Raw genomic sequence first — 13091 nt, 5'->3', positions numbered from 1 at the left:
GACACTTGTGGTTCCTCCTGAGCCATCACCAAAGCCCTCCAGGCCTGCTGTCCACCCCCTTTGGGAGGCGCAGGTCTATTTGTAGGGGCCTCCACTGAACCTTTCGTGCCCTGGCCACTCTTTGGGGCTCAGCGCTCCTAGGGAGGGAAGGGAGCTGCTGAATCTGGGTTGGCTGGAGAATATGAGACAAAAAAAAGAAGGGTAGTGATGCCAGCTAAGTGTGGGGGGAGCCTGGAGAACATCTGGCAGCAGCTGATACATGTAGTCATGAACATTTCAAGCCTAGCCCTAGATGCCAAGTGGGTGCTCCCCTGTAACAGCAGTATGCACCCCAACCAAGGCTTCTGTCTACCTCAGGCTTGTTGACACCTAGTCCCCAGCCAGGGCTCCTATCCTTCATCCAGAGCCCCTTGGCCTCGGAACCTTGCTCTTCCATGAGATTCCTGAAGCCAAGGGAAGAGCCTGGCCCTACGGGCTCTCCCAAGCCTTCCAGAGATCACTCATAGTCTTCCCCGATGGATGAGGGCGTGCTTCCTAAAAGCCACAGTCTGACTCTCTGCTGTGTTGACTTTGGCCAGGACGCAACCCTATCTTTAGACAAATGAACTTGGCCTCCCCTCCATCTGCTGCTCACTGTGGAAAGACTCCTGAGTCTGGATTTCCTGGCAGTCTAGCCAGTGAAGGAGGAGTGCTCACTCCTGAACATGGACTGATGAGGCTTTTCTTGGGCCAGGAGCTGGAGGAGAGAATTTGCCATACCATAGCAGGGGTGAGGGTGTGGAACAGGAGAGCTCTGCCTCTGTTTATAGATGGGAAAAACAAGGCTTGACGCTCAGGGACAGCATTAGGGTTGCTGTTCAGTAGCAATTCAGCTTGACTCTGGCTTCCAGGGTCCCTCTGGGGTCTGTCTGGCCTACCTTTGTGCTGCTTTGATTGGCTGACCCCAAAGCCAGGGGTGGCTCTGGATGGTGGAAGGCAGAAGCCATGAGTACGCTGGTGTCTTTACTGGCTAGCACCTGGCCCTCAGGACCATAGAAGGAGCCCCTGCTCACAGCCCCCTGACTGAGTGGCCTCTTATTTACCACCAGAGCTGAATCAGCATCCTGGCTGCTCCGTTCCCACAGGAGATGGCAACCCAAGGCAGGGATGGTTTCCCAGCATAAAGGACTGAGCTCTTGCAGATGCAAGTCTGTGCGGAGTATCTATTGTGAGGTGCTCATCTAAGAGCTTGGCTTCCAACACTTATTTCAGCCTTAGCACTGCCCAGTGAGGTGCTTGATCTACTAACTATAGGCTAAAGCCTAGAGAGGCTGAGTAACTTGCCCTTCACACAGGGAGTGAATAACAGGACAGGATTTTGGTTACATTTTGAAGAAATTCAGCTTCAGTGTGCCAGCTCCAAATTCAGGACTATTTGCCTAGTGTGGTGGCACACACCTTTAATTCCAGCTCTCAGGAGGCAGAAGGAGTAGATCTCTTGTGAGTTCAGGACCAACCTGGTCTACATAGCAAGTTCCAAGCTAGCCTGGGCTACATAGTGAGACTATCTAAAGAAAGAAATATTCAGGACCATTTTGTGACTTTGCCCGGGGGAGAAAAAGACAAAAGGATTTTTAATAGAAATTAGTAGTAAGAGGTTAAAAGGAAGACGAGAAGACCAACCTCAGAAGACAAAGTGGAGGGGAGAATTTTAGTCACAGAGAGTCATGTGGCGTGGGGAAAGGCCTTGATTTCTAGCTGCCCTAGGCTAATGGGTTTCTAGGCTGGATTAACAGAGGTATTTCACATAAAACATGGAGACGGATGTTTCCATACTGGCTTAGGGAAACTGGCCCACTAGAGACAGCCAGACCAAAGGGCACTTTGCCCTGGCTAGCAGCTATGGTAGCAACACGGCTCTGGGATGGGGAAAGGGTCCTCAGGAGAGGCACCAGAGTATGCACGGGAAGGAGGCCTCTCTGCCTCAGACTTGAACTGTCTCCCATGGTCACCTGTGGGGATAGGCCCCTTAAAACTGCAGGACTGGAGTGTGTTGCAGAGTCCAGCACTCTGGGCAGGGCATCTTAGGAATTCTAGCTTCTGATAGAAGGAGCCATGATAAAGGACATTAGCACTTATCAATGTGGCAAGTCGTGGTCCAAAGAATGACTGTAGCTCATGGGTAAGACTTCTCAGGCAGAGCAGCTGACTCAGGGCTCAGTGTCCCTAGAACCTAGGACTGTATTCTTCGAGACCATGGCCATGTGTGACAACCTGATATCTTTCTCAACGATCTTCTGTATCTCTGTTCCCCCACCTCTCTCCTAACAAGTATCATGCAGGACAGCTGTCTTTGAACTTGATATGTAACTAAGGATGACCTTCAACTCTTTACTGTCGTTCTGTCTGTGCCTCCTCCTCCCAGCACTAAGATTAAAGACATGGGTCACCACACTCAGTGGCTTCTGCATTTTCTCAGCCACTCTGAAAAATCAGGCTTGGGGACTGAAGAGAAGGGATCAAGTAACTGACGTACCCCAGGTCACATAAAAGTCGTGGTAGGGGTGGACACCAGTGGGGTGGGGGCTTGTTTTGAGCACCTGCCAACCAGAGGCCCAGGTGACCTGGCTTTCTGCTTTCACACAGGGTTTCCCAGGAGACATTGGCCCCCCAGGGGAAAATGGCCCTGAAGGCATGAAGGTGAGTCCTCTCCCACCTAAGGTCCTTGGCCGAAGAAGCCCCAGGTCCCAAGGTGGCTGCTACTTCCGGAATCCCGCCAACCTGATGTGGAGGTACTACCTCTGAGACCATCTCTGTTCTCTTTCCTAGGGTAAGCCTGGAGCCCGAGGCCTACCTGGACCTCCTGGGCAGCTGGGGCCTGAGGTGAGATGGCCCTGTTCCCTCCTGTCTGTCCCAGCACCTAGCTGTCTCTGTCCAGGGTACTAAAGCCATGACTGGGGCCAGGCCCACTTGAGATTCATTCATTGCCAGAGCATCTCTCCCCTTACAACCCTGCCTGTGACTCTTCTCTGACCTGGTGGGACAAATAATTTTCCTTCCACAACTATCACAGTTTATCAGTCTCAAAATGAGAGGATAGGAAATGTTGGACCCCTTTTATAAGTGGGTCCTTGGAGATCCAGGGAAGGAAATGACTGTCAGTCCCCATGTTAGCAGTCAGGGCCTTTACTAGAACCTAGGTGTGCCTCAGCCCACAGTCTATGCTCAGATCCTGTGCTATTCTCACAGATGCTCCTGGGCATCTGTGCCCAGTGGAACATAACCACTAAGGCATCGTGGAAAGGCCGTGCCTTACCATACTGGCATGTCAGTAGAGTTCACCCACACCTAGTCAGGAGGAACTGGCCTCAGCCTATTGGGCCTTCCACAGGTAGCCTGGCTTTTCCTTGTACATGCGGCCCTGAGCCGTGCTTGGCATTGTGGTCATAGCCATGGCAGAATGAGCAACCACAAGCATGCCTTTGCTGATGCGAGCCTTTCTCTGAGCTAGGTGTAGGTCTGGCAGAGTCCCAGTGCTGGCTCTTCAAGTCACTGTGTGGGGCTGCTTTCCTGGAAGCGGTAGATACTTGCTGCAGGGGTTTCTTTAAGGAGCTTGTGGTCAGGCCCCGGCTGCCAGAAGGATCAGGCTGGAGACTATTGAGATCTTCGGAGGAACGGAGAGTCGTGACCAGGAATAGGAATGGAAGGAAGAAAGGAGAGAGAGAATTGCAGCCAAGGCCTCTCTGCCTGTGCTTACATAGCTGCCCAGGAAAACCCTTACTGAGCCAGGCTCTGGGCTTATGGGACCATTCACTCCTTCATACATTGATCAGGACACTGCCTTCCTGAGTGCTGTATGCAGGGCAGTGTGGCATCATTAAAACAAGATGTCACCCCTGACCTCTAGGACTCAGATGAAGCCTATCATCAAGTATTTAGTCTGGGGAAACTAAGGCACACACCAGGGCTAATGTCTGCTATGGAGTAGACAGCAGAGTTCAGAACAGAATCTGTCTTTGAGCTGGAACCCGAGGTCCCATTCTTGAATAGCTTAGACAGGGATTGGTGGTAGGACCTTTATGTGGAGACTGATAGACATCTCTCAAACCATAGGAACCAGACTGTGAGCCAGGCACTCCATCCACCTGCAAGGACTCTACACATTGTGTACTTTCCCTCCTTACAGACCAGCTCTCCCAGGATCCCACTTTAATGCCCCCCTTTGTCTTTCTTCTTTCTTATGTTCTCCACTCTAGGGAGATGAAGGACCCATGGGGCCACCAGGAGTCCCTGGCTTGCAGGTGAGTGTTGTACCCCCAGCGACAGTGGCCAGAGGTGGGGCTTCGTGGAACTGAGTCAGTGAGCATAGGCAGGGCCACATTTGACTAGTGGTCTGGAGAAGGGCCAGCAGAGAGACCTCTGGCCAGTCAAACACAAGAAGTGGCCTAAGGAGGGAGACTGGAGGTGGGTGTCAATGGTTTTACCTGCCTCTTGGGTCTGTTGGATTCTCTGTGGATATTTCCTCGTGCATTTTCCAAGAGGCTGCTCACTTTGCTCAGTCTTATCAGGGAGGAACAACCAGGCTGAAAAGTGGAAGGTCTAACCTGGGTTCTACAGCTGGGACGTAGGTTTGGCTACCAGAGCTGAGGTGAACATTCTCTCCCCAGCTTCCAGCTGCTTTGCAGACCATCCACCTGCTTCACCCGCACCCCCAGCGATGGTGTTGACTAGCAGTCTTAAGGCTTCTGATTTCAGTTTCTCTTTCTGTTCAGAAATGATGGAGCACCCATGCACATTTGCTAGTGTGGGTTACATCTTACTGGTGTGAATAATTACAGCAAACACACTCTAGGTGTGTTTGTTAATTCTAGGTGTGTTTATTAATTATAAGTCTGTTTCCTCATAAGCAGAATCTTTTGTTTTTGTCCCAAATCACTATATTCTCTGAATCAGAACAAATGAGTGGGACAGACTTGGCTCTGCAGTCCTGCTTTTGCAAAGCTCAACGTCACTCTGGTGATGTCGGCTGGCTTCTTACTTCTGTGTCTGCATCAGTTTGTGATGATGCCATGAGTCACAATGTCTCTGAACAGTTCACCACATCCATCAGAGAGAGAGAGAGAGAGAGAGAGAGAGAGAGAGAGAGAGAGAGAGAGGCAGATGACAGATATCCCGGGCCACCGTGAAGCAGACTTTCCCACCTGACCCTCCTAAAAGGGTCCCAGGGATAGCAGAGTTCTCTGACCACGTTTGGAAGTCCACAAACAGGAAGTCTGCATCACCCTGCCCAGGTGCTCAGCCCAACCTCTTCCTGTCCTCTCACATAGAAAGCAGGTGCCATTGTTTCTATTTATGACAGATCAGTCCAGGGAATGAAGAATCCTTGCTGAGGCCACCTAGCTGGAGAGCATCTTTGAATTTCTTTGCCTGGATGCCTGGTGACACTGGATTTCTGCATTGCTGTCCCCTCCACCATGTGCTAGACCCCTAAGGTTCTCCGGGGTCCCTAGCATCCCCCTTCATGTGTGTCTCTCTGTTGCAGGGTCAGCCTGGAAGGAAGGGGTTTCCTGGGAGGCCTGGCCTGGATGGCTCGAAGGTGAGAAGACTTAGGCATGTCTGGGGGTGGTAGCGGAGAAAGCAGAGGTAGCAGAGGTGGGTCTGACATATATATAAAGCCTCGAACATGCATGAAATCTCATGGTTAATGAAAAAGGATGGGAGGAAGTGGTCCTTATTCATTCCAGGGTAACAAAGGAGGGGAAATGAAGTAGAATAGGTGTCCAACAGAGGGGGATTGTTCAAGTCCAGACACTGGAGCAGGTTGTGGGTGGGAGTGTGAGCTGGGGTGTCACCTGCCTTCTTCCTATACTGAGCAGGCGAGAGACTGACTGTGCTTAACCGGAGTAGACAGAGATTCCTGTTTTCTCCTCTGGGTCTCTGGATAGTCTCTGGTGTATGATAAAGATGTATTATGTCTGTTAGTGGACCTTTTTATTTTTAATGATCAAAATAAGTACTGACCCCAGTAAGGGAGTGGGCTACTTTTCTTACCTCAGTGAGAAAATACCTGACAGAAAACTAATTAAGGGACCATCTTAGTCAGGATCACTGTGCTGTGATGAAGTGCCATGACCAAAGCAAGTTGGACCAAAAGCAAGGGTTTAATTGACCTATATCCATCATATTCCACATCAATGTTCATCATAGAAGGAAGACACTCAAGTAGGACAGGAACCTGAAGGCAGGAGCTGATGCAGAGGCCCTGGAAGGGTGCTGCTTACCCAATTTCTCTTCATGCCTTGCTTAGCCTGCTTTCTTATAGAATCCAGGACTACCAGCCCAGGGATGGTCCCACCCGTAATGTGCTGGCCATGCCCTATCAGTCACTAGTTAAGAAAATATTCTACAGGCTTGCCTACAACCTGGTCTTATGGAGGTAATTTCTCAACTGAGATTCCCTCCTCTCAGATAGCTCTCATGTGTCAAGTTGACATAAAACTAGTCAGCACAGGAAAAAAAAGAATTTATTTTGGCTGCCAGTTAAAGAAGGTACAGGTCACCATGGCTGGAGAGGTGGAGTTCATGGAGGCAGAACCGTGTAGCTGGGCAGAGTGGGAAGCAGAAAGCAGGGGATGGTGGATGCTGTGCAATAGTAAATCTCAATCCTGGGCTTGTGTCTACCTCTGATCATTCGGCTCTCAGATAAAAGACACACGACTTTTATTATTTACAATAAGCCTTACACAACACTAGAGCTGGGCAGATATCTATCCTCTATGCTATCATAATCTATGTTCCTATGGATAACCCTGAGTTATTACTTACTATGTTTCACCTGGGCTGCTCCTAACTCCAATTAGCCAGGCCTCATGGCCAATGCTTTCATAACTCCTAACCCATGGCATCTTTCTCCTCTCTCACCTTCTTCTCCCTCTCCTCACGATCTCTTTCAACCCCAAATCTGGGAACACCAAGGCCTGCCTATCTCAATTCTACCAAGCTATAGGCTATAGGTGCCTTTTTTTCACCAATCAGAAATAACTTAAGAATAATGTCACATAGCATCACTTGGGTCTACCTGTGGACTTTCTTATCTCTGGGGCAACGAGGCCTTGGGGGCCCACACTTAGTATTGCAATACATAGCAACAGAACAAACCTCAACAGGTAGCTGTCCCCTTTCTTCCTTTTATTCACTTGGGTGCCCTGGGACAGTGCTTCTCACGGTCAGCATGAGTCTTTCTGTCTCCATTAACCCTCCCTAGAAATACCATAATACACACACACACACACACACACACACACACACACACACACACACGTGTTTTGATACCCATTTCAAATCCGGTCAGGTTGATACCAAAAATTAGTCATCATTTCCAAGGAAGCTCCTTTAAAGGGGGCTATGTTGGGCTAAGTCTATGGATGCATTAGAAAGAAGAGGGTAGGAAACAGCTGGAGGATCTCTTGGGCCCTGATGATAACTTTCATCCAAGGGAGTGAATGGCCATATGTCTGGCCTGGCCCTACCAGCATTTCTGACATCTAGACTACGGCTTGGACACATGAGCTGTATTTGGTTTCTAAGTTCCTGTCTTTTTGAGCCTGAATCCTACCCTCTGTGGTCTTGCCATAGTTCCTTGGATACCAATTGGGTTTCTGTGGTGGGCAGATTCATCCCAGGACATCTGCTGATCACTGATTCACTCATACTATGGAGAGACTGTGGCTGTTATGGTCACCTATTGAGTAATCTCTGTTCATCAGAGACCATAGCTGCCTGGTAAAGTCATGCCAGGTCACTAAGTACTAGAAGCTGGGAGGCTGAACCCAGCTCAGAGACAAGACTCCTGAAGCATATCTGTGCTGGTGATAAAACCTGGGAGGGAGGCTTGGTTTTCTAATGATCTTTACCTGCAATTCCACACTCTTCCTGCAGTGGGCAGCCTATATGGAAATGAGCCTCTGTCAGGTTGACCAAAGGTCTCAATTCTAGCCTTCCTTGTAGCTGGCTCTGTGACCTTACAGTCCTTCCACCTTTCCAGAACTTAGTTTCCACCCTAATAAAATCAATTAGGTTGCTTGGTGTCCCAAAGAAGTCAGTTTGCTGGGGAACTTCTCTACCTAGTCAGAGGGAATGAGATTGTGTTGGGGTCATGTTCTTTGGTTGCTGCTAACTGTTTGGCATCTTCAAGGGCAAAGTCTGGAGATTGGGCTTCTGATTCATCATCACCAATGACACCACTTGGCCCTTGGTACTTCCTCAGGTGGTTTCAGTGTCTCACCTTCTGATCTGACTTGTCTTATGTTTTTGTTCCTTTGCAGGGGGAACCAGGGGATTCTGGAAGGCCAGGACCTGTGGGCGAACAGGTAAGTTAGTGATGGTGCCTATACAGTGGCTTCCCTGTGGAGCACTTACCTGTGCTAAGTCTTTTGCTAGGCAGTCACTCAGGCTAGAAACATTCCAGAGCCAGGCCTCTTGCACACTCTCAAAGAAGGGCAGTCCCTGAATAATAAGGCTTGACTCTTTAATACAGTTTTTTTTGATGCATTTGCTCAAATGGCTAATGTGATTTCACCTACTAGAAGTGGGGTTAAACCAGAGTTCTCCAAAACAACTGTGTCTTTTAGTTCAGTGATTTTCAATCTATAGGTTGTGACCCCTTTGAGGGTGGGGGTGGGAGGGTCGAATGACCCTTTCACAGGGATCACCTAAGACAATTTGTATATCATTGTATTACAATTCATAACAGTATTGAAATTTCAGTTATGAAGTACCCATGAAAAATGTGTGGTTGAGGTCATCACACCATGTGGGGTCACAGCATTAGAAAGGTTGAGAACTACTGCCTTATCCAGAGAAACAGATCCATTGTTCAGAGGCTCAAGGTCCAAGCCTCCCTAAGTTGTAAAGAAGAAACTCAAATCAGAGGCTCTGGGTATTTGGAAAGCAGGAACAAGGTCTGCAGAAGAAAGGTTGCCACTTGTCAGTCAAAGAAAGTTTGAGGAACCTCACACTCCTCTACCAGTTAGAGAAGCACTTCTGGGTGTTGTGTGGATGGATACCTTGGGGCCTCCCTCCAGGCCTCAGTGCCTCTTGCCAGCTTGGTTTGAGGGCTCAGACATGGAGTTGGGTGATATTTTCCACTCCTCTAAATGAGGACCCTCTAGGAGCCTGGGAAGAGTCTTCCTTAATGGTGAAGGAGGAAGACTACTGGGGACTCAGAAGAATTCAGTTGTGCCCAGAAGTGCCATCCATGATGTGAGACTCACATGGGACAGGCTTCCTCGAAAGGAAGAAAGCGAGAGATAGGAATTAAAGCCAAGGGAGGCCAACATGTTTGAAATCTTTCAGTGTCATTCTAGCGCATTCTGTGGGAAGCCGGGAGCTTAGAAAGGCTGCCGCAGCCTAGATGTATTTCCGGACTGGAAAAAACAGCAAATTCGAGTTCATAGTTATGCTAATGGTTGGCTCTGGGGAAATAGATACTTAGAACTTTGGGACTGTCAGGACACTGGGATTCTTGGAAGTCACTTTCTCCAGGGCCCTGACCGCTTCTATGCCTTAAGATACCTTTGCTCAGCTAAGGAAGCCCGCGGACCCCTCCTCTGAGTAGATTTAAGTGAATAACGTCAAAAGTGGAGGATTCGAAGACAATTAATTATGCATAAACACATAAGAAACGTATCTAGATGTGTCACACATGTATCTGCTTCTCAATTAACACCCTCAACAATGATACCTAGCAGTGACCGCTGTGTTAAGGTATAATGAAGCTCTGAGATCTGTGTAGGAACGATTGCAGTGACGTTAAACGTCACTGGAGAGTTACAAACATTAGATACTGGTTGCATATGTGTTCGTACTTAGAGAAAGATGCAACATTTTAATAGGAAGGTAATGCATTTAAAAGTTGTAAGCTATTCTGTTCGAGTTCCCAGATTCTATCAAGTTCTCTGTTCCATCCATAGAGGCTCATAGAGAGCCCCCAGGTTAAGAAACTCTGGATTCTGGCCACATTGGCAGTTTGTGTCACAAACTTTGGGGTCAAACGTGTGCTCATCATAAGGGGCAGTGGCTGAGCTGTAGCTAAGAGGTGCAGACATCCTGCCTGGGATGGCCCTGGCTCACCAGGACAGCAGAGCACCCAGGTAGCTGTGTGTCCAGTGGCAGTTGCAAACTGTGACAGGAGGGAAGTCTGTCTGAGCTGAGACTCAGCGCTAGCCCCTGTGTTTGCTGTAAGAGACAAGGGACACCAGCCCCTCTTTCTCTCCATGTGGCCACAGCATAGGGGTGGGTGTTTCCAGTTCCTGGCAGAACCATGCGCTCCCCAGGAGAGATCCCCCAAGCTCACACCACAGGCCATGCTTGTAATCACAGTAACGGCTTCATTTACTGCTCACCCATAAGGTACCAGGCTCCATGCCAAGCACTTCAGTCCCTCCAACAGTTCTGTGATGGGAGCTGTTATGACTCCAAATTTGCAAATGTGAAAACTGAGGCCCTGAGAAATTCAGTAGCTTGTTCAAGGTCTCATTGACAGTAGCATAACTCAGAACCAACCGACTCTTCAGAGTCTACCCAGACAAAAATGAAAACTCCTTTGATTTCCCAGAACCCTTCCATTTACCTACCAATGAGCATAGACTGCTTGCTAGGCCCTGTCCTAGGTGCTGGGGACAAGGTGTGAGAGCCTTGCCTTTCTGGAGCCCTGTCCAGGGACAATGAGCATGTCAACACCTATCCCGAGTGGTAGTCCAGCTGTGGTCTCACAGCTGTTTGATTCTCAGATGCAAGAACCTCCTTCCTCCCGTGCCCAACAGAACGGTGTGAGATGGGGAGGTGCCACCATATCTTGCCATCTGGAGAGGAGCAGGCAGTACCCCTGACTTTCAGAGCTGCCTCTCTGGCCACCCTGTCAGGAAGAAGCCCTGAGCGCCTCTGAGAGAGACTGCTTCCCTTCAAATTGACTTACTGCCAGTCCAAACCCCTCCCCCTCAGGAAGGCACCCCATGGGGCTCTGGAGGCCATGGCAACAGGCGCTTGCTGGATGGCTCATTCAGATCCCTGCCTGTTTAGTTCGCTTCTTGCTGGAGATTTATGTCTTCTAGGTCTCGACAAGTAATAAATTTAAAGTAGCCATGCAATTCCTTTCTCCAGGCCCATCAGGCAGGCTCCTTTCTTTCCACAGAGCCATGTTTATTCCTTTCCCTGACACTGAAAGGAATTGTTTAATTGTCTGACTACTTCCTGGTGGGGAGTTCTGGTAGTGTTTAGCCCTGTGCCCCTTTTAAAGCATCAGGTTCTCGAATACTCCAAGCCATCGGGAGGTGGGAGTGACCTTTATTAGGTTGCTAGTTCTGTAGATAACATGTTGGTAGACCAATTAGTTCAGGATCCATAAACCTGGAGTTTGAATAAAAGTGGTGTAGACAGAGTGCCAAGTGCAGGGTTAGGCATATAACAAGCTCTTGGCACATGGACTCATAGGTATTAATGTCACTGTCACCTTAGAAAGGCCCCGGTTTATTTGATTTATTGGTTGTTTGGTTTTGATTTTTGAGACAGGGACTCACTGTGTAGCCCTGCCTGTCCTGGTACTTGCTACATAGCTCAGTCTAGACCCAAACTCCAGATTATGCTCCAGCCCTCAGCTTTTCAAGTACTAGGATTATAGGCATGAGTTATCATGCCTGTGTTTTGTTTAGTTGTTGCAAAAGTGAGTGCATGGCTCTCCTCCATGACACATGACACATGAGCCCATAGCTCGTACTGTAGCATCCTTTTATCACCTCTGGAAGAGTCGGAGGTCATCCTGTGGATGGTGATGGTGCTGACCCACTCACATGCACATCTTTAGGGCCTATGGTGGAGAAAAGGATCAAGAGGGCTGGGAGGGGCATTGTCTGAGTCCCTGACTCCACCCACTTGACTGTCATCACAAGATACAGCCCCTGGGAGATCACCACTTACAGCTGTCTTTGGGGAAGGAAAACTGAGCTTTGTAAACTGAGCAGCACCTCCCCCCCATCCCAGCTCCCTGGCAGGTAGCCTGACTCTACAGCTTAATTGAGCATCGGGCCTCTGGGTTGTTAACAGCCCCAGGTCTCACCTCACATTGGTCAGAAGTGGGGAACAGGTCTCAGAGGAGAAACCCACCCACTCCTGTATGTCCTAATTTTCTTGGAAATGCCTAGCTGGACATCTGCGGTCTCCCAAAGTTCCTTTTGCCCTCCTGACCCACACAGAAGCCCTCTGATTATGTGTCTCAACAGAAATGAGGTGGGTCCCAGCAAGAGTTTGCTTTACCTCCTTTGGGACTCTTGGCTGTTCACCTGCCCTAGGTGTATGTGTGTTCCTCTGCTCAGGGAGATAGCAGGACCACTAAGAACCTGGAGGCAAGTTGTCACACGCAGAAGAGTTTAAAAAGAGCTAAAGGATGTCTCTCTCTCTCTCTCTCTCTCTCTCTCTCTCTCTCTCTCTCTCTCTGTGTGTGTGTGTGTGTGTACGTGTGCTGTGTATGGGGTATGTGTGTGCATGTATATATCTGTGTATGTGCTGTGCATGTCTGTGTGTATCTGTGTGTGTCTGTGTATGTGCATGTTTATATGAATGTGTGTGTCTGTCTCTTTGCGTGTGTGTGTGTCTTTGTACTGTGTATGTATATGAGTGTCCATCTGTATCCTGTGTTTGTATGTCTGTCTGTGCATGTGTTTATGTCTGTGTGTCTGAGTACATGTGCTTTCAGCAAAGAAAAGCTGTTCAGTAGAAACCTCCACTTTCTAGATTCCACCCTGTCTCTGCTGTAGACTGTTAGGGTTTTTCTGTTCCAGTCAACAAGTTTGTTTCTCTCTGAAACAGCCCCAGAGCCCCCAAAGATGGAGACAGATGGCCTCTTCCCAGCTCACCCCCCCCCCCAACTCCAGTTCTCCAAATGTGTAGGGATCCCAGCCTGCTTCTGGCACGGGAAGAATGCTCAGCTCCCAGGGTTGCTGGCAGCAGCCCCACCGCTTGGCTCTCAAATCTGAACCATCTGGCAGAGTGTGGGGAGAAGCAGCCCAGAGGCTATGCTAGTCCTGGCAGTCCCAGCCATAAGAGTCACTGGGCACGGG

General features: G+C 49.1%; 1 protein-coding gene across 4 annotated transcripts in view; it reads left to right on the top strand.

Moving 5' to 3' along the window:
- Col27a1 (collagen type XXVII alpha 1 chain) overlaps window positions 1-13091 on the top strand; it is a 120294-nt gene that overhangs the window by 64784 nt on the left and 42419 nt on the right. For all 4 annotated transcript variants that reach the window (XR_013110643.1, XM_076934822.1, XM_076934823.1 and 1 more), the window contains exons 20-24: window positions 2626-2679; window positions 2809-2862; window positions 4236-4280; window positions 5522-5575; window positions 8304-8348. Coding sequence is in view for 3 of the 4 variants with exons in the window: in XM_076934822.1 (XP_076790937.1) it covers window positions 2626-2679; window positions 2809-2862; window positions 4236-4280; window positions 5522-5575; window positions 8304-8348 (252 nt within the window). In the remaining variant the exon portion in view is untranslated. The remainder of the gene's footprint in view (window positions 1-2625; window positions 2680-2808; window positions 2863-4235; window positions 4281-5521; window positions 5576-8303; window positions 8349-13091) is intronic.

Source organism: Arvicanthis niloticus, chromosome 5 (assembly GCF_011762505.2).
Source record: "Arvicanthis niloticus isolate mArvNil1 chromosome 5, mArvNil1.pat.X, whole genome shotgun sequence".
Classification (NCBI taxonomy): Eukaryota; Metazoa; Chordata; class Mammalia; order Rodentia; family Muridae; genus Arvicanthis; species Arvicanthis niloticus.
The sequence above is the reverse complement of the archived record's forward strand: the minus strand, read 5'-3'. Positions and strand labels throughout refer to the sequence as shown.